Source organism: Armigeres subalbatus, chromosome 1 (genome assembly GCF_024139115.2).
Source record: "Armigeres subalbatus isolate Guangzhou_Male chromosome 1, GZ_Asu_2, whole genome shotgun sequence".
In the NCBI taxonomy this organism is placed as follows: Eukaryota; Metazoa; Arthropoda; class Insecta; order Diptera; family Culicidae; genus Armigeres; species Armigeres subalbatus.
Genome location: NC_085139.1, coordinates 85,133,849 through 85,160,128, shown reverse-complemented (window position 1 = coordinate 85,160,128; position 26,280 = coordinate 85,133,849). Strand labels below are relative to the sequence as shown.

The following is a 26,280-nucleotide window of genomic DNA, read 5'->3' as shown; positions in this document are numbered from 1 at the left end:
CAATCAATTCATCGACGTGTTTTCACGCCTTTGTGTGGTTCTGGCGTGCTCTTGGAATGAAAATGTTTTTTTTTAATTCAAACTATCTTTCATTAGTTGCACTCAATGAATTGGTTTAATATATTTGCTACTAAACTTTCGGATTGGCTTTCAGGCACGGGTAATGGCGTTGACAGTTTACTTCATCGCCCACGTTTCGGTCCGGAGACTGTCAAGGCTATTAAGTTACAAATTTTATAATTGTTCAAATGGTGAAAAGTTGAAGAGCACATGTATTTTTTTTTGCCAAAATTGCAGGACAACTCAGTTTTTGTCGGTTTTCTGTTAAATTATAGCTAATCCATAAGCTCAGCATTATTTTCCTAGAAAATGCTTTTTTTTCCTTGTTGTGTATTTCAATCACTGCGACCATTTGTTAGATCTATTGTAATACACATATGCGATATGCCCCATTTGATGTAGCTTTGCCAAGTTGACGCATTATTACTATGTAGAGTAATCGCATCGCCATGACTAACAGTGGTATAATGGTTCTGATGAATCGTACTACCGTATTGGGGCTTGTTCTCCAAACTTCTCTGTTGAAGAACTGTAATCTCTTATCTCCAAAATGCTTACTTTTTTGCCTTAATTCCAAATCTCTAAGGACTACACCTCCTCTAGACCGCCTCAGATAATTCACGGATTATTCAAACCGTTGCTAGTAATTCGACTTGTAAGCAGAGTACCTTCTGATGGCGATCGAGTGCTGGGTACTACTACACTGCCGTGCCAAGCATAGTTGTCCCATGTCGTTTTCTTACGATGCACACTGCACAGTGGGAATTGTGCTGGCCAGGTGGTGTCGCATTTGCGCGGATAAGTTATTTCTCTATTAGACATCATGGCAAGGCTTGCCAGCAATCCTTTCTAGTTCTTAAATCCATTGATGGATTCTTTTGTTGGCCACCAAGGCAGCAAGAAGGCCGTCAACTAAAATCGACATGGGACAACTATGCTTGGGGCGGCAGTACATCTGCTGTAAAATTATGATTTCCACAACTCCTATTTTCAGCAATTGAATGGGAGCTCGAACAGTTCCCGCAGCTACTCTCCCACACCGGAAGCATTACATTTGGTGATGGGGTAAAAAGAATGGGTGCGGCTCCTAAAAAAAAATCGAAGAAGACGAACACCTACTATGAAGTCCAGTAGATGGTGCAGACTAGGAATGGAGTTGGAGGAATCTCCACTACACCACATCCGATTGTCACTGAATTGCTTAACATTTTTGCAGAGCTCTTGAAATGTTGAAAATTGCGAATAAACATGTGAGAGCTAGAAATTAAGATTATTTTCTAAATTCAGGTTTTTCCTGGTTCTGAACGTTGACCAAAAATTGGGAATAACCCGATGAAAATGGTTTTCAATAATGATCTGACAGGTTTAAGGAGACGTGACGCGCAGTGAGCAAACTAGATCTATCAGGTAGTTCTAGGAAGATTGACTATCTCTCCGTAGACTGCATGACTAGCGATGTGCGGCTATGAGTTGATCGAAATACGTACCGCACAATGTACGGTTTTAAATAGTCAACATCATATTTCACGTTTGACAACTACAATGGCGATGGATTCGATTGTTGACAAAAAAGGTAAACTAAAACCGGTAATTGCCTTGATTGTAATTCGAAGAAAGTAAACCACAATAATGTGAATTAAATGTAGTATGATAAACAATTATCACTCCGCTTGTTTTCTTCGTATTCCACTTTTTTTTCGATGCACCTTCTCCGTCTTTGATGGGAAGGGCACATTATCACGTAGCCTACCGGTCTACTCATCGACGACGTATATTCCACCTACCGGTTCTAGAACTGGACTAAAGGAGGAAAGAGAGCTCTCGCAAACCATTTGCACAAATAATCGTCTCATTATGCTTTCCTCGGCACTGCACTGGACTGCTGGAAAACCCGATAGAGCAATTCTTGGGAGACGACACATAAGCTGTTTATAAAAATAGAATAACTAAGTGGTCTCCGGCGGATCACATGTGAAGATAATGATATATTTCCATGTTCGATGATATACCTTATCATCTACAAGTTCGGAAGAAAGCACAACTTGGCAGAATGAAACCTGTTGCTGTTGTTGCATCCGATCAAAACTTCCTTAGATGGAAAGCGTGGTGGCTAGGATGGATTGCACACATGAACATATGTACGACTATGGACATATTGCAGTAGATCGAAATTGGCTATTGACTTTGTTCGATAACGACAGTCGTTGGACAAATGATCGAGGTTGTGTTAATCGTAGAACAGAAAGCGTCTAGTTACTGCCGGTATTCGCTCTAACTGTTGTATGTACATATGCAATTCAACTGGTTGACTCGGTTGGAGTGTAGCGGTTTGTTGGTTGTCATATAGGAGCATAAGGAAACGATCGTGCAATTGCACGAAAGTTAGTAAATTTCTTTGTTAGTAAATATATTCATAACCACGTATAGCAAATATATAAAAAAAATTGTATGTCATCTGCAATTTGGATTATCACCAAGATGTTTTGATATTGTTATATGCTAGTCTCAGTTTTGTACTAAGTTCTAACGATTAAAAATGGTTTTGCCGTTTTCAGAAAGTAAATATGCTAAAATCGCATATTCATACAACACCGCAAAAAAAAAAACAAAAGATTAAATCGTCAGCAACGAAAACGAAAATTCGTGGGGATCAAGATTACAAGGAAATTAGGACAAGGTTCGTCTCATTTACAGAATTAAGCTCGAACTAAACAGAAATATGACAGTTTATTAATGATCGAATAACCCTGCTAGCACGATTAATTTTGACGGATATCGAATAAGTCCAAGTAAATCCATTCCAAATCCGATTTTAATCCAAACCCAATCCTATCCCAATCCAATCCCAATCCCAATCCTATCCCAATCCTATCCCAATCCAATCCCAATCTAATCCCAATCCAATCCCAATCCAATCCCAATCCAATCCCAATCCAATCCCAATCCAATCTCAATTCAATCCCAATCCAATCCAATCCCAATTCAATCCAAATCCAATCCCAATCCAATCCCAATTCAATCCAAATCCAATCCCAATCAAATCCCAATCCAATCCCAATCCAATCCCAATGTAATCGCAATCCAATCCCAATCCAATCCCAATCCAATCCCAATCCAGTCTCAATCCAATCCCAATCCAATCCCAATCCAATCCCAATTTAATCGCCATCCGATCCCAATCCGATCCCGATCCGATCCCAATCCGATCCCGATCCAATCCCAATCCAATCCCAATCCAATCCCAATCCAATCCCAATCCAATCCCAATCCAATCTCAATCCAATCTCAATCCAATCCCAATCCAATCCCAATCCAATCCCAATCCAATCCCAATCCAATCCCAATCCAACCCAACCAATCCCAACCCAACCCAACCAACCCAACCAACCCAATCCAATCCCAACCAACCCCAACCAATCCCAACCAACCCAACCAACCCAACCAACCAATCCCAACCAATCCCAACCAACCCAACGCAATCCCAATCCAATCCCAACCAATCCCAACCAATCCCAACCAACCTAACCAACCCAACCAACCCAACCAACCCAATCCAATCCCAATCCAATCTCAATCCAATCCCAATCCAATCCCAATCCAATCCCAATCCAATCCCAATCCAATCCCAATCCAATCCCAATCCAATCCTAATCCAATCCTAATCCAATCCCAATCCTATCCCAATCCAATCCCAATCCAATCCCAATCCAATCCCTATCCAATTCCAATCCAATTCCAATCCAATCCCAATCCAATCCAATCCCAATCCAAATCCAATCACCATCTCATCCCAATCCAATCCCAATCACAATCCAATCACCATCTCATCCCAATCCAATCCCAATCACAATCCAATCCCAATCCTAATCCAATCCCAATCCAATCCCAATCCAATCCCAATCCAATCCCAATCCAACCCCAATCCAATCCCAACCAACCAACCCAACCAACCTAACCAATCCCAATCCCATCCCAACCAACCCCAACCAACCTAACTAACCCAACCAACCCAACCAACCCAACCAACCCAACCAATCCCAATCCAACCCCAACCAATCCCAACCAATCCCAACCAATCCCAACACCAATCCCAACCCAATCCCAACCAATCCAACCAATCCCAACCAATCCAATCCCAACCAATCCCAATCCAATCCCAACCAATCCCAAACCAATCCCAATCCAACCTAACCAATCCCAACCAATCCCAATCCAATCCCAATCCAACCCAACCAATCCCAACCAACCTAACCAACCCAACCAATCCCAACCAATCCCAACCAACCTAACCAACCCAACCAATCCCAACCAACCTAATCCAATCCCAACCAACCCAACCAACCCAATCCAACCCAACCAACCCAACCAACCCAACCAATCCCAACCAATCCCAATCCAATCCCAACCAATCCCAACCAACCCAATCCAACCTAACCAATCCCAATCCAATCCTAATCTAACCCAACCAACCCAACCAACCCAACCAACCTAACCAATCCCAATCCAACCAAACCCAACCAATCCCAACCAACACCAACCAATCCCAAACCAATCCCAACCAACCCAACCAATCCCAACCCAACCAATCCCCAACCAATCCAATCTAACTCAATCCAATCCCAATCCAATCCCAATCCAATCCCAATCCAATCGCAATCCAATCCCAATCCCAATCCAATCCCAATCCAATCCCAATCCAATCCCAATCCAATCCCAATCCAATCCCAATCCAATCCCAATCCAATCCCAATCCAATCCCAATCCAATTCCAATCCAATCCCAATCCAATCCCAATCCAATCCCAATCCAATCCCAATCCAATCCCAATCCCAATCCAATCCCAATCCAATCCCAATCCAATCCCAATCCAATCCAATCCCAATCTAATTTCAATCCAATCCTAATCCAATCTAAACCCAATCCAATCCCAATCTAATCCCAATCCAATCCAAATCCAAATCCAATTCCAATCCAATCCAAATCCAATCCCAATCCAATCCCAATCCAATCCCAATCCAATCCCATCCCAATCCAATTCCAATCCAGTTCCAATCTAATCCCAATCCAATCCCAGTCCAATTCCAATCCAATCCCAATCCAATCCAAATCCAATCACCATCTCATCCCAATCCAATCCCAATCACAATCCAATCCCAATCCTAATCCAATCCCAATCCTAATCCAATCTTTTTACAAACCCAATACAAGCACAATCTAATCCCTATCCCAATTCATCGCAATCCAATCTAAATTCAATCGAACACCATACCATACCTATTTTCTCTTACGGAGATGTTCACGTCTAGTAAGATGTTATTTTGTATGAAGCATGGAAAGATACGGAGCCCCCTCTCCTGCTACAAAACCTGACGTAATTGAAGCTTTGACCCTTAAACAGTGAAGTTCGTTGGTGTTTCTTTCGTCTTCGGTGAATCTTCAATACCCGCCAACAGGAAATGGCACAAACTACGTCAACGACGCGATATTGACACTCGACACCGCACAAAGTTGTTCAATAGTTTTCGTTCCACAGTCAACGCGTCCGCGGCCAGGCAGACAGTGCTGGCAACCAACAGGTTTTATGTACGCAGACTTCGGAGCCCGTTGATCCGAGATAACCACACTTCCACCGCTTATCCGTGCCTACCCGCCACAGGCATCGACAGTCACAAAGTGGACTTGCAACGGAAAGCACACATACGTTCGTCGCTTCCGAAAAGGCAGAGATTTGGTTCGGAACGACCAATTGCAGTTTTGTTATCGTTATTGTTGTTGAAAACGGGCGGGAAAGGAATTTGCGCTACAGGCTGGTGCAGAGGTAAACAAGCGCTTTCCAAGCCAGATAGTGTTCTGATTGTTGAACTGAAACTGGCAGTTACGGTTGCGGGAAAGAAGCTCCAACCGAACGGTGATAACAGTGCTAGAATAGTTGAGAGGTGTGTGAGCTGCCTGTGTGTGGCGAATCGAACCTGCACCGAACTACGTGACTTTCTTGTGCTGCGAAATAGTTTTCGTGGGAAAGGTGAAAGAAGAAACGCTGGTTGGGGAATAAGTCGGTCATCAATTTGAAGGTTCCTGTTTTGTGTTTTGTTGATAGTGACAAGTATACTGTTTAAATGAAATCTTCAATTGGAACATTTTAATGATGATATGCTCGTTGGCTACCGTTTTACGCAAAGTTATTCGGTATTCAGCTTTCACTTACAAAACAGAGATTTTCTCTCAGTCGTAAAATGCTCCATGTTTTAAATAAATTTCTATTAGCTAGGAAATTTTAACAAGCCGTTTGTTTAGCTCGGTTCCAAGAATGATTATTGACCAAGCTCACTAGCAATACTGTTGTTTTTCAGAAACTGACGCATTTTCATTTTATTACCAAAACAATTCCTTTATGACATATTTGTTTAGGCTGGGACCATGTTTTCCTCAAAAACAATTCATGGCTTGTTCGTAGAAAAACAGTGAACTTGTTTTAACTAGTATGGCTAGACGAAGTAAAGTAATATCGTAGGATAATTTTGCGTAAAATGGAATACTTGTCAATGAGTTGGTTCTTAATCGATTTGACGTGGATGTGTTTTAGTTTCCAGGAACAACTTGTTGGATATGTGTAAAATCTTCATCTCGGGTGAATTAGTGCGGAATATTATGATTAATTTGAGTTTGTTTTCTTAGTGATACGTATACTGAAGTGATAAAAACTTTTACATAGTAATCATGCAGGTAAGCCCTTATACCAATTCAATTTTTTGAATAAATGTTGTAGCACTTCCTTAAGAAAATAAAGGTCTATAAAAGGATATATTTGATTTATTCATTCCAGTTGTCTTGGCGAATTGAGGTTTACAAAGAAAATAAAATAAACTTAACTAAATTAGGCCAAAACCCTCGGTTGATATGGGTCGAAACATTTGATATTCAGAGGGATTTGATAAAATGACATTCATTTCGCTACAGGTTGTAATTAGCGAAGACTTTGTAATTATTTGGCTTTTTCGTATACAAAGATGGATTTGATTTCTCATATTTCAATATTAAACATGATAATTATATTATGCAGTGCAAAACATGCATACGAAATCAATCCTTTCGGTGTCATAAATATTATCACCGTTAGAATACGCGCCCTATACTGCGTATTTGCTTACGACCACGTTTGATTGTTTGTTTACATCAAACAAACATGAAAACCAGTTATGATCTTTCTCCACAGATAGGGACGTCAAATTTGTGCGTGCCAATAGTCGGCAAAAAGAGGTGTGGCACTCCAACTGTAGTTGAGTGGCTCCAAACCAAACTAAACCAACTCAAACCGAACCGAATATTGCCTCAAGGTAAAAATGATCACACGAGCACCGCAGGGCGGGTCTTTTTCATGATGCTAATGTTGCTTTCTTCAAAATTTAGATATTGTTATCCAATACATTGCTTCCTGGTATTGATTCGATTCGACATGGTCTTTGATAAAAAGACTAAAAACAAGCAACTCAGGGGTCGTTGTCTGAAATACATACTAGTAGAGGAACAACCAACATGATTGTTATTCCATTTTTCATCAAATTTGTCATACGACTGCTCTTTCTTCGTAGATGGTTTACAGTAATTTTATAACATGTTTAAAAAAAATTGCTCTGCACTTTATAACGGCATGATTAATATCGCTTTGAAAATGGCAAGATTGCTTCCTCAAGCTGCCATTCTCACTATGCCATATGTGCCACTAGACTAGTTCAAGGTCACTGACCGAAATACCAAAAAAAATCGCTAGTTCAGATTCCGGTACACGCGAAACGTCTCCACGTAATATTTTGTTGAGGGCAAACGGTCTTCGGAGAAGCAGTTCATGGAAACATATTGGCAATCATTTTGATCTTCTCGTTTTTAAAACATGACTATGAAGGGCTCATGAAAAAAATGCTTCATCATTCTGTCAGCCGTTTAAGCTGTTTGTGTGTTTTTTGTACACGATGATTTAAATCTTAAGACAATATCGCCAAAGGCAATCAATAAGACATTACGCACTTTAACCCAAGAGCAGTTAGGCACGTGTACTGCGTACACGAGCCTCTCATACTTCAGATGGTGAAGATTTGGTACACAATTGCTATTGGGTTAAGTACCTTAATCGTGTTATTTTTTTTTCGTAGGTTGAAAACAGTGATGTGTATTTGCTTGGCGCTCGCTCACTGACGCTTCGAAAACTATGATTGATCACCACATGAACATTTTGGAAGCCCTACATCACGCTCTTACATGTCTTCATTAATCATTTTGATGTAAAAACACTCGATTGTGTTCAGTTTGTGTAAGCGAATTACCGTAATCCGGGGTCAGTAGCTGCGGTTGATCACACCTAGGCCCAGATACCAGTTTAAGCTAAAGTAGGTGCGTTGGTGCGTAAAAATGATTTCGTCAAAAATATGTCAGTCATATTGAATATGATATTTTGCTAATTCTTGAATCAACATTTGTTAAAGAGTATCTTTATGCAGGAATGGTTTATAGAAAATGACCAAAATGGTCATTCGGCGAAATTGGTCATTTGACCGAAAATGTCGTTTAGCCGAAATGGTCGTTTGGCAGAAAGAGTCATATGGCCGAAAATGCCATTTTACCGAAATATGGTCATTGGTCATGTTGCAGAAAATGTCGTTTGGCTGAAAAAGTCGTATGGCCAAAATAGTTATTCGGCAGAAAGGGGCATTTGATCGAAAAAAAAAACTATTTGGCCGAACGATTCATACGACGGAAAATATCGTTTGGCCGAACATATCACATGACCGAAAACGCCATTAGGCCGAATGGATTATACGCCGTAAATGTCGTTTGCTAATTGGACCATCACAATAGTGAATATGATAAGTTTGAAGTGATTAATGATAATTATGAGTGAGAAGTAAGAACTGAACTCCATCGTATCGTATAGATTGGTCTGTAAGCCGTGGGGACTTCTGGTGGCTTGTCAGGTTTCGCTAACAGGACCTTACACTGCTGTTTCTTCCATCTATCCGGGAATTTCCGCTCGTACAGACAGCTCTGCATTACTGACTTGAACATGTCCGATATGGCTGCTATTAACGCCAACGTCGGGATTTGCGCGGTTTATTTAGACATATTCTGAGATTAACGCGGTTTTCTACGTTGTTTTAATAGGGGAGGAGAAGACCACCAGCTGTCATCGAGAGAAAAAGTAGAATCATTAAAATTTCACACGGTGTGGTATTGGATATGAAGTATATTTTTGTTATAAAACAAAAATTAAGGACGTTTCTCAAAAAAATCTTGGTTTACGGGGCTAGAGTTTTAAATGCACACAAAATAGACATGATATCTCGATTTTAATATTTTTTTTCGAAAAAGCAGTTAATGCTTAAGATTGTTGAATTTCTAACACCACAAACTAAAAATTGTTTGACAAAAAAAATTTCTATAACGTTCTAGAGACATTTTAATTCTCATCTTCTATATCATGCCAAGTCGAATTTCCATGATTCTACTTTTTCTCTAAACTTTTCCAGGTGGCAGCACTGATGAAGAAACTTTTCCCATTTACGCGGCTCATATCCTCCGAAATCGAAGTACGTCTACCTATACAGATCGGATTTCTCACAGGGCAACAGCATTCGAGTTACAATTAGCTTGGTGCCGCTGAGAAAATGAAGCGGATTAACTGTCTAATAAACCAAAAGGCCCTTTCCAGGGCCACAATGATCACTGAAAGAGTGTAATTACCGATTTAAACTTCATTCATTGTTCGAATTGCACCATTTCGTTCGCAGCATTCGGACTATCTGTTGCTTATTCCGTTGGCGTTTGTGGCAGCAGACATGTACTTCACAAACGGTGAAGTATTCACCGCGGTGAAGTACATGTCTGCATGTGAATACATTTTTGCAGTCTGTCCCTCTGACGCACGCTTGTGATACTGCTACAGACGGAAATTTTCTGTCATGACAAATCGATCATGATCTGCACTTTGAAGACAAATTTTCTCGGCTCAACCTTCTGTTTTGTAAAATTGTAGTTCTGAAAAGAACTGAATTATTATCCATGAAGCGCCTTTCCGAACACTAATAGCAACAAAACCAAATCATTATCTTGAAATAAAATTTCACATTACTTATCCTGATGTCATCCATGTGGCAACATCTCCCTCCGACGCATGCTACGGACGGAAACTTCCTGCGATTGCCAAGCAATTAATTTTCACTTTGAACCAAGTTCTTCCTTAACCTTCCCTTTTAAAGAATGTTTTGTCCTGAGTAGATTCGAATAATATATAAATAATGCGCCTTCCGAATCAGTAACAGCAACCACTCAGTAGTCCGACGCGTGCTTGTGATTCTGCTGCCGAAATCAATTTCCGCTGTCACCAAGCGATGATGATTTGTTCTTGATGAAGATGTATTCTGCTCAAACTTTGCTTTTGGAAAATTGAGGTTCTGAAAAGAACCGATTGATTTAGAATAATGCGCCTTCCCAATAATCTGCTACAAATCCAGATCCAGATGATGGGACCGCTTGCCGCTTTCCACTACTGTTGCGGAGACGAAAAACGGAACTAGATCCCAATTCTATCAATTTATTCGGTGGAATGGATAAATTATAAAATTCCTGCAATAGATACAAATTTTACTAATTCATCTTATGATTTACTAATTCGTTCTTACTGTTAGTGATCTAGCTGGAATTGATTCTCTCGCAATTTTCTCCTGGTCCAGTCTAAATGGATTGGGAACCTCTGCACTTATGTACGTTATCCCTATGGTATATCATTTATGTTCATAACTCATTCGGCATCTCCTAATGTTAACGGCTCTTACCTTTAATGTGGTTACTGCCGAATATTGATTACTTGTGGGGCAATCTATAACCTGCGGTTCCCGAGTGTATTTGAATTCCTGTGTCACCTAATTAAACACTTGAGTCAGTATAGAATACACACAATGGTCTCTTATATAGACGAGCCTCACCTTTTCTCCGTTAGCAATTCGATATACGGATCAAGTGCTTATCACTCTATGACTACAGAAGGTGTGATGCACTGTTAGTTTTTAAGCAAATAAATTTAGTAGATTTCACTTTTAAACCTAGAGAATGTAGTTCAACTATGTCAATTCTACGGTAACAACTATCGCAACAACGTGGACGCGTCAATGGCTATTCTTCTATTCTCCTCATACTCTTTGTGGTACTGATGTTTACGACAGTTTAGCTTATCTATACGCTGGGTATAGAACGCAGTGGTGTACAATCGAGTAGGTGATTTTACGATGTGGCGCCGTCAACAACTACTTTTTTACTTAAATTCAATTTATTTTCATTTCTTTAGTGCGTAACAATTTTCTTACAGTTTAAGTGTTCGGCCTTTTGGCCCTTCAGCTCTATGAATGATTTGACGGCATGCCGTATTCGATCACAGGGAGGATAATTTGCTTGTAGACAGCAAGCTTATTTTTCAGGGACAATGACGACGGCGGTTGATCAAAGGGTACAGTAGTTTCAACAAAACGTTACACTTTGTCACCGTTTTGTCAACCTGTTGCCTGAAAATAAGCTTGCTGTCGAGGGTCAAGCCAAGGTAGTCGGCCTCATTGGCCCATTCCACAGTCGTACCATTGAGGATGATTTTACAGTCCCCAGGCGGAACATGTTTAGGGGATTTGGAGTGGGGGGAAATGATGACCTGGGTCTTCGCCGCGTTGATACAGATCTTCCAGCTGGTGAGGTACTCTGTCAGGGCATCCAGGCCTCGTTGGAGTTTTGCCACTAGCGCTCTGATCACTCTACCGTTGTAGACGATGGATGTGTCATCTGCGAACAGAGACAGAATGCCGCCTTCTGGAGGTTCTGGCATGTCGGAGGTGAACAGATTGAAAAGCAGGGGCCCAAGGATACTGCCCTGGGGGACGCCTGCGACGATGTTGTGCGCATTGGAACTCGCTCCGCTGATTGAGACCCGGAATGTCCTTGCCGACAGGTAATTGTTGATGATTTTCACCAGGTAGCTGGGAAGATTGTAGCGTTGTAGTTTGTACACCAGGCCATCATGCCATACATTGTAAAATGCCTTCTCGACATCGTGTAAGGCCATGGCGGATGTTTTTGAGACGAACTTGTTCCGTCTGAGGGCGTTGGTAACTCGGGTCAGTTGGTGTACAGTTGACCCACCGCGTCGGAAACCAAACTGTTCCTCGAGCAAGATGTTGAGATTTTCGGCAGACTCAAGTAACCGATGATGAATAGCTTTTTCGAATAGCTTGGATAACCCTGAGAGAAGGCTGATGGGTCGATAACTTTTGGGGGAGGAAGGATCCTTCCCAGGCTTCCGGATGGGGATGACTTTCGCTGACTTCCAGGACGATGGGAAGTAGCTGAGCCGAAGACACTGATTAAAGATCAGCGAGAGGTGCTCAAAGAACGGAGCACTCATGTGTTTGAGCTCGAGATTCAGGATGCTGTCGAAGCCTGGGGCCTTCATGTTCTTCGATGATTTGATATAGGCCGTCAATTCGTCAGCTGAGATCTCCAACTCCTCCTAGAAGTCGTTGGGAATCAAATGGATGTTGTTAGCATGCTCGTTGACGGCTGCTTCGTGTGGACTGACGATGTTTTGCCCAAGATTGTGTGAGCTGACGAAGTGACGACCTATTTCAGCGACGTTCTCTGCAGGAGTTATCAAGCAATCCTTAGAGCCATTATTGTCTAGTGGGATCAAAGGTGGAATGGGCCGAGGCTTGGATTTTAGAATTTTGTTCATTTTCCAGAACGGCTTAGCATAATCTGGGAGAGTGCGGATCTTATTCGAGAAGTCGTTATTTTTGAGGTCCACCATTCTGGCCTTGATAATTTTTGAGATTCGATTGCAGCGAGCCTTAAGCTCAGGCAGTCCTGTACGCTGGAACTGCCTGCGAGTGACATTCCGCATTCGAATCAAATCTTTGGTGAGTGTATCGATGTTTAGGGAGTTGCTTACCTGTCGAGCCTTCGGGACATACTGCTCCCGGGCCACCGAGATTGCCTCTTCGATGGCGCACAGCTGGCGGTCGATACTTTCCGGCGTCTCTGGACGCACCTCGTAATCGACGGAGTTGTCGACGCACTGAGGGATTTTTTTTTTAATCTTTATTTAGGTGTTTTTTTGCGCACTGATGGAACAGTTGCCAGTTCACTCGATGGTAGTTTCGCCTTGTTAGCTCGTGCCGATTTACTGAAGTTCCAACTACCGCCACCACCGGATAGTGGTCCGAGCTAAGTTCTTGGAAGACTACCGGCTGGGAGACATGATCGTACATGTTAGTGATATAGATGTTGAGCGTAGCATGGGCCCCGGACCGTGTCAACCGGGTAGGGCTGTCAGGGTCCAGGATGGTGTAGTGGCCCTCTAGTTCGTCGTTGGACCAGACTACTCCATTCCGGTTGGAGACGGTGTTTCCCCACGATTGGTGCTTTGCGTTCAGGTCTCCGGCGATGATGAACTGCCCTGCCGCCGAGTGAGCTTGACTATGTTCCTTCGTAGCTCAGCTGACGAGCCATCGTCGACTTTGGCTTGTGTGGGACAGTAAGCCACGATGAGAGTGACGACTCCGACAGAAGTGGTGACTTCCACTCCTACGGCTTCGATGAGTTTAAGCTTGAAGTCCAGCAGCAGGCGGCAGGCGATGGTGCTTCGCAAGGCGATTGTCACTCCTCCCCCTCTGGAGCTTGTTCGATCGAACCTCACCAACCTAAAACCCGGAATTGTTGCACTTACCTCGGGCTTCAGGTGGGTTTCGGTGATGAAAGCGGCGTCAATCTCCTTCTCCTGAAGGAAATCGCTGAGCTCGATGATTTTGCTCTTTAGTGAGCAAGCGTTCCAATTGACCAGACCCACCCTAGTAGCCATTTTCAATGACGAACATGCCCAGGGTGAAGATCTGGTCGAAGCGAGTTTTGCAACCGCGTAGTCGCGTTGCCAGTTGGGTGAAAATCGGAACTAGTTGCTCCGATGTGTAGAGCGGTGGGTCGCCCTCGGCCGGAAGGGGCTCATTATCCTGACGACGGAATCCAGGGGGAGGAAGCGGGGGCCAATCGCTGGTGGATGGTGTTGGAGCTTGAACTAATGCTGCAGCAGCCGCCAGCCGTTTGTGTGGCTGCAAAGGTGGAAAAATTGGTATCGCTCGCCGGGGAGCCGGGATGGCCGGAAAGTTCACCTCGTTGAGAGCAGGAACTCGGTTCTTTTATGGCAGGGACCTGGTGGAGGCCTTCTTCCTGATTTCCAAAAACGTCGCCCGCTTCGGACAGTCCTTGGTTGTAGCCCGATGCTTGTCGCCACAGTTGGCGCATTTGGGATCAGCAACCTCCATCTTGTCGCACTCATCGGTCGGATGGAGCTCGCCACATTTGTTGCAGCGCGGCTTCATGCGGCAGTTCCTGGTGCCGTGCCCGAAATTGAAGCAGTTGGTGCACTGCGTGACGTCGCGTTGCACTAGCCGATATCGCTCCCAGTCAACGACGGTGTAATTTATAACGCCGACCAGCTTCAGGTCCTTCCACGTGGTGGAGCCGTGCTCCAGGTGGACCAGGTAAAGCTGGTCGCGATATCTCCTCGTCTTGTCGTGACGAGCGATCTTGTGCACGGCCACCGGTTTCAATCCGCAACTTTCGAGCTCAGCTTTTAGCTCTCTTCCTTCATGTCGTGGAGTCCTCGCAGCAAAGCCTTTAGCGGCTTCGTGCCGGGGTGGTCATGAGTGTAGTACTCATACTTGTGGACTTCGAGGAACTCCACGACGGATTGATGATGGTCCTTGTTTTCCGGCATCACTTTCACGCCCTCGCTGCAGAGCCGAAAAGTACATTTCAGCCCTTTAGCGATCAGCGGGCGAATTTTTGGGCAGCTGCGATTGCTGCTTCTTCCTCTTTTTCGGCGGATTGCCGGCGTCATCAAGCGGCAACGGCGAGAACACGTTGCTCTGCAAAAGCTGCTTGGAGGGGTTACCCGCGCCTTCAAGAGCAGTGCGCTTAGGCACTTTTCCAGCGACCGAATCGGCCACCGAGTCTCCCATGACGGGTCCGGGAGAAAATAACGCCAACGCGTCAAGCGAAAACGTAAACAGCGAACGAACGATAAAAAAACACTTGGAAAAAATGCGCGAGCAAAAAACACGTCCGTACGTGTTACTGTCTCGAACTGGAATGAGCCGCTTTCCACGACATATCGAACGAAATGACTCAATCAAGTAAGACGGCGCATTAGTCCCGCCTCTTTGTTAATCGGTATGAGTGCGAATACTCACCAAAGGGGCAGGGCTAGGCGGTTTACGTTAATGACTACAAGAAAGCTGCTTCTCCGCGCGCGCGAGCCCTTTCGTTAGCGAAATGATTGTTCTGCTGGCGTTTGTGAAGATCGTGGAAGCAGCGTGGTGGAGAACATTTCTGCATGCGAATACATTTTTGCTGTCTCTCTATCTGACGACGGAAATTTTCTGTCATCACAAATCGATCATGATATGCACTTTGAAGACAAATTTTCTCGGCTCAATCTTCTCTTTTGTAAAATTGTTCTTCTGAAAAGAACCGAATTATTCTACATAAAGCACTTTTCGGAATACTAATAGCAACAACTCCAAATCAGTATCTTAAAATAAAATTTCACATTACTGATACTGATGTTATCCATGCGGCAGCATCTCCCTCCGACGCGTGCTACGGACGGAAACTTTCTGCGATTGCCAAGCAATTAATTTTCACTTTGAACCAAATTCTTCCTCAACCTGCCCTGAGAAGAACCGAATAATATAAATCTTGACCAACATTAGAAAAGGGCGTAACAGCCAAAATTTATTCCTTCTGATTCTTTGTGTACTTATAGAGCTTTATATGCAGACGAGGAATCAGAAGGAATACATTTTGGCTGTTACACCCTTTTCAAATGTTGGTCTAGAAATAATGCGCCTTCCGAATCACTAATAGCAACCACTCAAAAGTCCGACGCGCGCTTGTGATTCTGCTGTCAAAGTCAATTTCCGCTGTGACCAAGCGATGATGATTTGTCTTTGATGAAAATGTATTCTGCTTAACCTTTTCTTTTGGAAAATTGAGGTTCTGAGAAAAACCGATTAATTTCGAGTAATGCGCCGTCCAAATCAACTACAACAAATCCATGTCCGTGTTGGGAATGCATGAACGAGATTGGTTGATTCTGATATTTTTGCTGGGTAGGACAAGAATTGAAATTTCTAATAGTTTATCGTGAATAATCAAAAGTTTAAATGAAATTGACAAATTGCTGGAGAGTTTCCGAGTCGATTGATATATAAATCTCAAAAATCCATCGAAAGATAAGGGCTGTATTATTGTTCAAAATCTTACATGATTTCGTGACGGTCTCCAATTTTAGATTCTGATTTGACACCCAGTACCTTCGGGTAAGACGTTGTCCAACGTCAAAACCGACTCCAGTGTTAACAATATTTATGTATAATATTTACTATTGAAATGGTGCAATCGGTCTCGGTGAATCAGTCAATCTCACAAGGGCATCGCAAGCTTCTTCTTCCATAGCACTACATTCCAACAGGAACTTGGCCTACTTTTCACCTTAGTAATCTATTAGCATTTCTTTAGTCATAATTGAAAGCTTTCTATACCCGCCATTGCATTAGTATGTATCTTATGTGGCAAATACAATGGATACACTATGCCCAGGGTGTCGAGAATGTTTCCCACCAGAATAGAGAAAACATCCTAGATTGGAGCGAGAATCAATCCCACCATCTCCGGATTCTGCGCCTTTGTTCGCAAGGCTAACTGGAGACCTTAAGCTAGCATAGACGTCAAATTAATGCAACTTACAGGGTTTCAAATTGTGCAGTTCGTTTTTGCTAACTTACAAGCGCGTTTTCTCTCGAAAGCTTGGGGGTGTTTGACGGCAGCTTCTCGCTTTCGTTTATTGATGTCAGTAGAGGGGCTCGGAATCTTCTTCGCTGCTGCAGTGGATGCGTTCTGGGAAAATTTTTTCGTCTCGTTTTTGTTGATTAGTATGTGTCTGCCGGAGTAAAAGCAAGGTCCGACGCAAATCACGTGAAGGAATAATAATTATTATCAATAAACTGTTAAACTTCTTTTTCGCGTCTACTCTGATTTCCTGATGAACGGGTATTCATCTCATTTATTTGTGACGTCAGAATGCAGCACTCAATAGGATTACCACTAAACGCCGTTGACAGCCCAGCTATCACGATTAGGGTGACCACATGTTATCCTAAAGGAGGACATGTCCTCCTTTTTCATTAAAAACCAGGGGTGGCATTGCGCATCTCGATTCGAACATATTTGGGATTACGGCTTTCGATTCGATCTCGAAAACGACTCATCGTTCGAGAATGCTCGAGGAGGTACAAGAATAACGAGATGTTTTGGCATTATGGATACTCGATAGCACACTGGAAAACGACTCAAGTCGAATGAAAAACACTCGTCACCTTTATAGCTTTCGAATGTTGTTCGAGAATCATTTCTTGCTGAAAGTTTTTAAGTATTTGTTATTATTTCTCTACGGGAAAGGAATAAATGTTTCATTATTGTATCTTGAAGGAAAGATTAGTATACCTACTTTTATAGTTTTCAGACAATAGGCAATCTTTAATTATCTCGAAATCCGCGTAAAAAAGACTTCAACCAATATTATTTTTTTTTTGCTGTTTTCACGTATTTCGTGACGATTTCGATAATCCGCGTGAAAAATCTATGGGGAAAATCTGCGTGAAAACGTGTATATTCCAAAATCTAAGTAAAAATTTTCGAGTTAAATAAAAAAAAACGCGCAAGAGATGACCCAAGTGCATTTAACTAAAACACATGGAAACATCAAAGTAATTTATTATCGAATCCTCCTTTAGCTTTATATTATTTAGCTCAAAATTGGATCTGTGGCATACACTCGAATAAACATAACAATTATTATTTGGGTCGTATCAATATCTCAATTTACTCGATTTAATCGATTGCAACTGCTCAATAAATAATATTGCTTTTTACAGTCATTGATCACAATTTGCTTGTTTATAAATTAACTGCCAGTTCATGCTCTGAAGGATGCCTTTCCAACTGGTAACATGCTACACGCAAATTAAATTACTCTTATTCTCTCTGTTTACTCACATTTGCCATGCGCTGAAGGTTGTCCCTCCAGCGGGCGGCATACTAAACACGGAGACAGCTATCTCTTTTTCTCTCTGTTTACATTTCGTTTGATAGAACATACTCGATTGAGCTAGTACAGCGCCGTTCGAAATCTTGTACTGCGACTGAATGAAGTCGAACGAAATACATAGTGCCGCAATTTTGAAGTAGGACTACGTCTGTGTTTTCTATATTGGGGTACACTTTACGATTGCGAAAATCGGGGACCGTCACGAAAATATGATAGACTTTAAACTTTAATATCTAAGCCGTTTCTCGATGGATTTTCAATTTTTTTGGACCATTCGATCAAGGACGCTTCTTTGTATTTATTTGAAAATACTGATTTTCAACTATTTATTATCGATAATTGATAAAAAGTTTAGAAATAGGTAACCAATCACGTACATGCATCACTAGCACAGACATCAAAAATTAATCACTTACGGGTTTGGTTCTAATCCTCAGTTTGAACAAGATTTTACGCATAGCAGACGCATCAAAGCGATCGTAGCGGAGCGGACACAGCATCATGGAGGCGCTAATAACATTTTCAAAGAAAATCCATCGCATTGGTGGTGGTGCTCGATGTGTTGCTGCAGGTGATTCAACCTCAACGAACCAGAATTTCATATGAAGAAAAGGTTGACCATAAAAATAGCACTGTGATCGCCACAGTGCTATTTTTATGGTCAACCGCACCAAATTATCAAAATTTATTACAAATTGTGGTGTCAGTTAGTTGGAAAGGAACATTGGGAAAAGAAAATTGGTTCTTCTCAGGACCAACATTTTATAAAAAGAAAGAGTTAATTGCGAAAATGGACTGTTTCGGTGGCATCGGGTTTGGCGTGGTAGCTTGGTTGCTGTTAGTGATCCCATCCATTAAAATTTTCTACATAATCTCCCTCCGACGCGCTATCAAATTCGCAATTTACGATTGAGTTTTGAACTTTGAAGAAAGTTTATTTCGGATCAACTTTCTTTTGTATAAAATCCATGAAGACGCCACCTTTGTGAAAACTATCTACCTACAGCAACTACCCATTAGTGAACGTCGCTTGGACAGACAGATACCAAGAGATAATGTTTGGTAATATGAAGAAACTTCGTCTTGAGTCGAATTTCTGTTGTCATTCCTCGCAACAATACGCATCTTAGATAAACAACATCTCATAACCAAATTCAGAATCTTTCGAGAAAGTTTCATTGGATTCTTAGAATTCATAATTCTCCGAACGGTCCGTTGTCTGTGGAAACCCGATCGAAATGGCTCGCGCGCGCGGAAAAGCAGCTTTCTTATATCTAATGAAGTAATCCCATTAGCCCCGCCCCTTCATTAATCGTTATGAGTGCACATTATATTTACACTACATCAGCTCACAAAGTGTTTTTCTCGATAACGACATTGCGCTGAATACTAAGAATAAATGCAGCCTTTGCGCTGAATACTTCTCAAGTGTATTCTCGGGCCTTTCGCCTTCTCAGGTTGACATTGATAGAGCTGTAAGTGGAGTACCTAGCAATGAAGTGGATGTGGATGTCTTTCATATAGAAGTTCAAATGGAGGTTGAACCTACACTATTCCATTAGGTGCGTATTAGTTTTTAAGCAACATTTGCCTTTGGGTTTTCTTTGGTCAAAACGGCCCGAGCCATCATTTCAACCATATTGTTGGTTTCATGAAAATATCCAGAATACAAGGCCCACCCTATGGACATTATCCCACTCTGCCATCCGCTTCTCCAGCTCGCTTCTGTCTTATCGGTATCACGCGTTAGGAGGAAACCAGTTTACTTATCTCTTCCGTGCTCGTCCGAGTAGACAATACAAATCACTCGATTTTTGGGGCGAAAAGCGTGGCTATTATTTACCTATTAGCGTTACTGCCCGCTTCTAAGGGTAGATCATGCAGTTTCCTATTCACGTGTTTGTTAGACAAAGTTGGAGGTAACTTCAGGCTTATTAGAGTGGGTCATTGTGTTCGATTTTTTGCTTACATTGTTTTATTGCTTGGTCAAATGAAAATCTATCCGGAAGAAACATGCTTGCTGTCTGCAGCATATTCGTCTGTCTGAATATTTCTTCCGTTACAAACCTCCAAATATATAATAGCGCTAAAGCTTATATTTGGCTGTAGTCTAGTTGCAGCGAAGGTGCAACGAGACGAGTAGAAAGGGTAAATGATTGCGCTCAAAAAATGGTTGACCTTGAGTTGTGCTAAATTGCTGTGCCATGAATCATAGCGTGGCTGCATTATTTTCGCTACTGGTTCTATTGTGGCAATTGATAGGAGGCACAAGCCATTCCATCAAAATGTTGACGATTTGATGGTTGGATGGCCAGTTGACATCGACAATCTTGTGAGCGTGTGAGCTATCTGGTGTAGTGATTAGAACATTAACGCTCGGTTACTGCTGTCGAGATAATGAACTTGATTGAAAACTGCGGATGACAATGCTGGTTGGATAAATGCCGTGAATCATCGTTTGTTTTGAGAATGAACAAGCGTCGATTAAAAAAAACGTTTGTTTCTTAGATGCAAGGGTCGAGTCATGCTGTGTGTCTGAATCTATATCTATATTTGGTGTGAAGTCTCGCTTGTCCAATTGTTTCCCATTGAACTGGGAAAGATCGTACAAGGCGTTCATAATGTATGGCTATAAAACTGGTTCATATAGCGAAAACTTTGCGCCAAAAACTGGATTACTTTTTCATACCTTTCTATAACCGATATTTTATTTTGTTTCCTTGTCATCTACCGAAACCATTTTATAATGCAAATTCGATGGCCTTTCAAATTTGTGACGACGGCAAGTCATGTGACACAGACAGAATGACGCTAATTTTAGTCTCTATGTTGCCGTCATTCTTGCGTCTTATAAGCAACGGTGTTCAAAACAGATGCAATATGTCAGGATTTACGCAAGCGAATTATATATTCTACTTGATAGTGATCAGTCAGTAGTGTGACGCGATCCTTGTGAATGCAACAACTGCTCGATGTTCGGGCTCGCTTATGGTCAATGCAGTTGGTTTTCGAGCTTTCATTCGACGGAAACACAAATTTCATAGAGATCACAAATGGCGGACACAGTTTAATTCAGTCTCATTTGATTTTCTCATATGCTACGGAATCAAAATATATTTTTGTACTTGTAATTTCCATTCGTCTTCAAATGAACAAAGTCTCTGCTGAACATGGTCTTCAAATGTGAATATTATATTCTGTACTGATATCAACAAAAAGGTTCCGTTATAAACTTCTTCGTTAACTTCCAGCGTTACATTTCTGTCATGTTCACGTTTACTAAAATACCATATTTATTGGATTTTTGCTAGTGAATAAAATAGTTATCAGAACAATAGTTATCAGTATCACAAAGAATCACGGACTATGTAGTGCCAGAAATGGACTCTTCAAAGTTTGATTCTCTTAACATCTGGTTGCTAGAAATTGGCTTTATTTCGGGATTGTTTTGATGAATTACTTTTCTTGAATCAAGTCGCGTAAATTATTATTTTTTTGAATTTTTGACAACTTATTCGGTTGGTATCTTTTTCTATGAAATCCTTTCTATTGTCACGGCACCACTGAGATGTTTTTCGACTGACGTTATGGATGGCCAAATGTGGTCAACATATTACAAGACCATTGGATGCTTTGAGGTATGACATAACGCTAATCGCTTGCCGAAAAGAATTTTTTGAAAACTTATCAGGAACCAAATTTAATTATTCGGCAACATCTGCTAAAGCCAGATAGACAGAAAAAAAACCGAATGCCGAATTCAGTCAAATAAAAAAAGCACAATTTTTGAATCTGGCCAGATTGGATTTCAACGTGGGTGTCCCAAATTATTATTCTTTCTTTTGGCTTTATCTGTTATAACATTTTTTTTAACTAAACGGATCGTAACAGAATTTTAACCACTAAAAAAAATTGAGAAAGTATTCGAGTATTCGAGAAAGTATCACCAGTCCCAGATTCAATACTGGGTAGCTGTTAATTGCGGCTGATTCTTTCATGAAAAAAAAAATCCACAACATTTCGAGCGATGGTATTTTCGTTCGTAGGAAATGACGGGTCCGCGACGTTAGGCATAAGTACGTTAGGCATAAGGACGTTAGGCATAAGTACGTTAGGCATAATGGACGTTACGCATAATGGACGTTAGGCATAATGTACGTTAGGCATAATGTACGTTTGGCATAATTCTGCCTTCTTTATGTCATAGGCTGTTCTTTGAATCATTTTATGCCTAACGTCCATTATGCCTAACGTACTTATGCCTATCGTCCTTATGCCTAACGTACTTATGCCTAACGTGGTATACCCGGAAATGACGACAGCTGGCCGTTTTTTTTTCATTTCAGTAAAAATTGAGTAGTGAAAAGTAAGAAAAGATAAATGTGAGTAGTGAAAAAGTGAAAAGTAAAAAGTCATAAGTGTGGAATGCGAAGTGCAACACTGAATTTTATTCTTTACTACTTGATTCTCACTTCTTAGTGGTCACTTTTTACTTCACTTTTCCCAAGACAAGACGTGAACTGTTTCAAGTAAGAAGTAAGTAAAGAAGTTTTCATTTTCTTCAAGTCAAATATCACTTTTTACTTCTTACTACTTATTTCTCTCTCTTATTACTATAAGTAAAAAGTAAAAAAGTAAGTAGTGAAGATTGACGTATCCTTTTTACTTTGTACTCCTAGCTCATAACTTGAGAAGTGAGAAATAAAAAGTGAAAAATGAGAAGGGAGAAGTAAGAATTGATGAGTGGAAGTAACAAGTGAGAAGTGAAGAGATAGAAAATGTGACAAGTGACAGCGAGGAAGTGAAGAAGTATGAAGTGATAAGTGAGGAATGAGATTTGACACAAGGTACTCTTTCCTACTCAAGTGCTCCTTACTCCTCTGTGCTCCTTTCTCACTGTTCACTTCTCAAAATGAGACGTGAAAAATTTTAAGTGATAAGCAACAAGGGAAAAAAAAGCAGTGATGTTTGACGTATCATTTTTCACTTCCTACCCCTCATATCACTGTTCACTTCTTCTTTGGGAATCAAGAATTGAAAAGTGAGCGATGCAAGTGTGAACAGTGAAAAGGAAATATTAAAGTTTATTGTTTCATTTTTCACTTCCCACTTCTCACTTATCATTTTTTATTTCTCATTCCTAACTTTTCACTTCTTACTGTGACTAGAAGTAAGAAGCGAGAGTTTAAAAGTGGGAAAAGCAAAATATGAGAAGGGATAATAAAAATCGCAGTAAAGAAGTGACAAGTAAGAAGTGAAAAGTGAGGAATGAGAAGTGAAACGTTATTCATCCCAAATTATACATCCCAATTTTTTACTTCTTTTTTCATTCTTCACAATTTTAATTTATTAAAAACAGACGTGAAGTGAGAAGTAAGGAGAGATGAGTAAGTAGATAAGTTTAACGTTTCATTTCGATTCCTATTCCTCACTTTTCATTTCTGATAGGGCAGGATCGTAGTTTCCGAAGAGTTGCGAAAATGCGAGTTGCGGGGTCACACTATTAAGGCCCAACACCTTCTGGTTTTGCACTGGGGACAACAATATTTCACATATAAAATTGCTCAAGAGATTACGGGAGCTTTATTGAGTAACTTTACTTTCTCGACGGTTCGACTCTAACTGAACACAGTTATTTATGTTTTCGTTATATTTCGTTGTGCGAAATTTTTCAATTTTATTTTGCCGTAAATTAGAAGTAAATCAAAAGGCTGCTTGTCTTGCTATCAGCCTTATTGGTATCATATTTTTTCACAGCAGACATTTGAGAACTGTTAACTTCTCCATCCTCACTTTGGGTAGCAAGAAGTAAAAAGTGATGGATGGAATTATGAGCAGTGAAAAGTTAATATTGAAATAGGATTGATTTTTTTTCGGCGACGGCAGTCCTAATAAGTGGCAAATACTTTGTTCCTCCTACACCCAACCAGCGGATGACAGATTTTAATACAATTCTGCCTAACTACCTTACAGAAACTGTATAAAATTTGGGCATTTACCGATTCGAAAGGTTGTTATATAACCATTTTATTAAAATTGTATTATTTTAATGCAGTATGCAGTAAAAAGCTTACATTTTTTGTTTCAAAACCTTGCAGATTTGTATATGCCAAAATTTTATGCAATAATTGTAAGATTTGTTTTTTTTGGGTGTACATCCGTCGTTCCGGTTAATTAATAAACGCGAGCACTTTGAAACTTGGATTCCGTCAGGTGTGACCTTAACCTTCTTCAAAGGATTAAGTAAAGATAAGATAAATAAACCGAAACGTCGGATGTAGGATCTTCAAAGTATTTGCTAGTTATTAAGACTTCTATCGCCAAAAGAAATCAATCTTAATATCAAAACTTCAGTCGTCATCTCCCAGATAGTAAATATTAAAGTTTGACGTTTAATGTTTACTCCTACTTGTCATTTCGTACTTCTCATTTCTCATTTCTCACTGTGAGAAGTAAGAAAAGATGAGCAAGTAGTGTAGTTCGACGCTTCGTTTTTCACTTTCTACTGTTTACTCTACTCTTTACTTTACTTTACTTACTACTCTTTACTTATCACTTATCACTTCCCACTTTTTATTTTTCACTTCTTATTCCTCACTGTTCAAAGTGGTACTCGTACTGTGTCCGATTTGTTCGACATAATGACTTGTTTATCCTATTCTGCAAATCACCTATTTGGCCGAATGATTTAGAAGTCGAATATTTATTTGGCAAAACGTGTTTTGGCCATATGACCTGCTCATCAAAACGTCAGTTTGGCCAATTGACCTTTACGGGAAAATTATGCATATTTCCGTTCGATCGTACGGGAAAGGCCAGGCTGGCCGAAAGTCACTCAGTCGGAAGCCATTTGACCGAATATGTAATTTGGCCGAACGAACCATTAGATCTAAAGTAATTAGCCGAAAATATCATTCGGCCGGAATGGGCATACGGTCGAAAATCTAAAAAAAAGCTATTTTGGTGAAAATGTCAGTTGGATTCTATAACAATCGCCCGAACGATAGACGCCCAAATGTAACAAATTGCATACGCTCGAAAAGTATAAACGCACGAAAAGGTCATTTGCACAAATAGACCAGTGGCCAAACGGTGTCAGGCCATTAGGCCGAAGGCCGTTAGGCCGAAAGCCATTTGGCTGAACAGTCTTCAGGCTGAATAGCCATTAGGCCGAATTAGCAAAAATAAGCAAAAAGTTAAAAATTAGAACTTTTTTCTTCACCTTACCCCTTCTCCTATCTGTCTTCTTCCTTCCTCCTTCTACCTTCCTCCTTCTTTCTTTTTTCATTCTTCCTTCTTTCTTCTTATTTTTCCCTTCTCCTTCTTCCTTCTTCTTTCTTCCTTCTTTCTTCTTCCCTCTTCCTTCTTTTTTTACTTCTTCTTTCTTCTTTCATCTTTCTCCCGTCTTTTTTCTTCCTTCTTCCTTCTTTTTACTTCTTCTTTCTTCCTTATTGCTTCTTTCTTCTTTTTTATTTCTTATTCTTTCTTCCTTTTTTCTTCTTCTTTCTTCTTTCTTCCTTCTTCTTTCTTGCTTATCCCTTCTTTCTTCTTACTTCTACCTTCTTCCATTTTTTTCTTTTTCTTTTTTCCTTCTTGTTTCTCCCTTTCTTTCTTCTTCCTCTTCCTTCTTCTTTCTTCCGTTTTGTTTCTCCTTGTTTCCGGTTTTTTTCTTCTTGCCTCCGTTTTCTTCCTTCTTGCTTCTCTTTTTTCCTTCTTTCTTTCGTATTCCTTCTTTCTTATTCCTTCTTCTTTCTTCCTTCTTCTTTCTTATTCTTTCTTCCTTCTTCCTTCTTATTCTTTAACGCTTCTTCCTTCTTCTTTCTTCCTTCTTCCTTTTTACTTTTTCCTCCTTCCTTCTACCTTCTTAGTTTTTCCTTCTTCCTTTTTACTTCATCCTTTTTGCTTTTTTTTCTTCTCCCCTCTTCCTTCTACCCTCTTTCTTCTTCCTTGTTCTTTTTTTCTTTCTTCTGTTTTCTTTCTTCTTGCTTCCGTTTTCTTTCTTTTTATTTCCGTTTTCTTCCTTATTT

At 40.8% G+C, this 26,280-nt stretch overlaps 1 protein-coding gene and 1 long non-coding RNA gene across 9 annotated transcripts in view; one reads left to right on the top strand and one right to left on the bottom strand.

Moving 5' to 3' along the window:
• The first annotated feature begins 5,664 nt into the window (after positions 1–5,664).
• Positions 5,665–26,280, top strand: part of LOC134217380 (sodium-coupled monocarboxylate transporter 1-like) — a 114,647-nt gene continuing 94,031 nt past the window's right edge. Inside the window, exons 1-2 of one of the 8 annotated variants that reach the window (XM_062696636.1) lie at positions 5,665–6,131; positions 6,736–6,783. In XM_062696636.1, the coding sequence (XP_062552620.1) occupies positions 6,778–6,783 (6 nt within the window). In that variant the 5' untranslated portion in view covers positions 5,665–6,131; positions 6,736–6,777. Of the gene's footprint in view, positions 6,164–6,643; positions 6,784–26,280 lie in introns of all 8 variants that reach the window. The other 7 variants (XM_062696709.1, XM_062696287.1, XM_062696567.1 and 4 more) reach the window with 7 other exon arrangements.
• Positions 10,735–11,335, bottom strand: LOC134217310 (uncharacterized). Its single transcript, XR_009981005.1, has 3 exons — positions 11,034–11,335; positions 10,884–10,970; positions 10,735–10,822 (listed from the first exon to the last, which is right to left on the bottom strand). It is a non-coding gene; the product is annotated as an uncharacterized LOC134217310 (long non-coding RNA).